The sequence below is a fragment of the Wyeomyia smithii genome, unplaced genomic scaffold (genome assembly GCF_029784165.1).
Source record: "Wyeomyia smithii strain HCP4-BCI-WySm-NY-G18 unplaced genomic scaffold, ASM2978416v1 HiC_scaffold_17, whole genome shotgun sequence".
Lineage (NCBI taxonomy): Eukaryota > Metazoa > Arthropoda > Insecta > Diptera > Culicidae > Wyeomyia > Wyeomyia smithii.
The window spans coordinates 17,501-20,000 of record NW_026599057.1 but is presented as its reverse complement, the minus strand read 5'-3'; the positions used below and the strand labels follow the sequence as shown (position 1 = coordinate 20,000).

The 2,500-nt window shown below is 50.2% G+C and overlaps 1 protein-coding gene across 1 annotated transcript; it reads left to right on the top strand.

Annotated features, from left to right (window-relative positions):
- The first annotated feature begins 96 nt into the window (after positions 1–96).
- On the top strand, positions 97–1,280 carry LOC129733709 (BRD4-interacting chromatin-remodeling complex-associated protein-like). The gene is made up of 2 exons (XM_055695246.1): positions 97–677; positions 737–1,280. Exons 1-2 carry the CDS (start codon positions 318–320, stop codon positions 1,211–1,213), a joined length of 837 nt encoding a protein of 278 aa, XP_055551221.1. The 5' UTR covers positions 97–317; the 3' UTR covers positions 1,214–1,280.
- The last annotated feature ends 1,220 nt before the right edge of the window (positions 1,281–2,500 follow it).

Here is a 2,500-nt window from a genome sequence, read left to right as displayed (position 1 = left end):
TTTTCGTTTTTCCTCGAAAACGTTTCCATACACACTTTCTGGATGGTGGTCCAACGGGATGCGCTGGAGCGGTGAGTAATACAGGGTGGATGAATGCAGATATTTATCTGGATGTTCTCCGACACTTTAAAGCATTTACGCGAGTGTCCAAAGAAAACCCGCTTTTGTTGATTGTGGACAACCACGGTTCACACAGAAGTCTACCTGCAATCGAGTTTTGCAGGGATAATGGCATTCACCTACTTACAATACCACCCCATTGCTCTCACCGCTTACAACCCTTGGACGTGAGTGTGTTTTCGCCGTTCAAACACGCAATGAATGTGCTGTGCAACGAATGGACATACAGGCATCCCGGAAAGCCGATGTCTATTTTTGACCTTCCGGCTATCATCGACAGCGCTCTCGAACGGAGTGCCACGGAGCGAAACATCAAGGCCGGGTTCCGGGCATCAGGTATTTGGCCCTTCAACCCGGATGTATTCACTGCATTGGATTATGCTCCATCATCAGTGACAGGACCTTCCTTGGTTGACGAAATAATACCAGGATCACTGCTGGACACTCTTTGCAGAATCAGACCAATCCCGCGGGCACCACCGCGTGCTACAGGCAGACGAGGACGAAAACCTGGACGAGCTGCTATACTGACGGACCCCGCTGAAATCGCTCTGATGGTATGTTTTTATTTCTCACGAAGCTCTGTTTGACACTAAATGATTCATTCTCTTCAAAGGAACAAAACATACAAGCGAAGGGAGTAGCCCGACCCACTCAACGGCGAGTAGGCCGACCACGTAAAGCAACTGTGCAGTTTCATAGCCTCGTTAGTGCACCACCAAGACCAACGATAGTGGTGATAAAGAGACCACCTGGAAGACCCCGCAAATCACAGGCTGCAGCGGATAAGAGGCCCGTTGGCCGACCCCGCAAGCCTCCAGTCGTTATACTAAAAAGGCCTGTTGGCCGACCTCCAAAGTCACTAGCCATTGCTAAGAGGCCCGTTGGCCGACCACCAAAGTATCCAACCATTGCTAAGAGGCCCGTTGGCCGACCACCAAAGTATCCAACCATTGCTAAGAGGCCCGTTGGGCGACCTGCTCAAAGTAAAGGCACTGCCAAGAGGCCCGTTGGCCGCCCACGCAAGATTAAGAGGCCTGTTGGTAGGCCACCGAAACAACCAGCAACCAAAATAAGACATGAATCTGAATAAATAAAATTAATCTCATGTCAAATTATTTTAGTTTTTCTTAATCAGAACAGGTCCGCATTAGATCACTTTCCCCTGATGTTGAAACTACTAAGTTATGAACATCGGTCATCCCAATTGTCGCTTTTGAAACATTAACACACAGTTTCCATAACGGCTGCCAGTTGTTCTCTCCTGCTCTGTATGTATCAACATGTTCTATGCGCTTTGAAGCGCTACGTGGGTTGTAATTGAAGCTGTTTGTTATAAGGGGAGAGTATCCTAATTCGGACCCCCAGAAAATCTTCTAGCTATGCATGCCAAGCTAACCTACCAAACCTTGTAGGAAGAGGTGCACTGTATACGGGATGATACACTACGTGCCGGCTACGTGACATAATCATCCACCGCACCCGAGACATACACCACAGACCGGGTGTTTGGATTCTCAGCTACACGCGATGATGACGATCGATCATGCCAAGCACTGTATACGGGATGATACACTACGTGCCGGCTTCGTGACATAATCATTCACCGCACCCGAGACATACACCACAGTCCGGGTGTTTGGATTCTCAGCTACACGCGATGATGACGATCGATCATGCCAAGCACTGTATACGGGATGATACACTACGTGCCGGCTTCGTGACATAATCATTCACCGCACCCGAGACATACACCACAGTCCGGGTGTTTGGATTCTCAGCTACACGCGATGATGACGATCGATCATGCCAAGCACTGTATACGGGATGATACACTACGTGCCGGCTACGTGACATAATCATCCACCGCACCCGAGACATACACCACAGACCGGGTGTTTGGATTCTCAGCTACACGCGATGATGACGATCGATCATGCCAAGCACTGTATACGGGATGATACACTACGTGCCGGCTTCGTGACATAATCATTCACCGCACCCGAGACATACACCACAGTCCGGGTGTTTGGATTCTCAGCTACACGCGATGATGACGATCGATCATGCCAAGCACTGTATACGGGATGATACACTACGTGCCGGCTACGTGACATAATCATCCACCGCACCCGAGACATACACCACAGACCGGGTGTTTGGATTCTCAGCTACACGCGATGATGACGATCGATCATGCCAAGCACTGTATACGGGATGATACACTACGTGCCGGCTTCGTGACATAATCATTCACCGCACCCGAGACATACACCACCGACCGGCTGCTGGCTCGCACACTGATGCATGGTAGGGTGACGGTCGACCATGCAATGCCGTGCTAGCCGGTCCGTACACTACGGTTCGGTCTGTGGGCGCA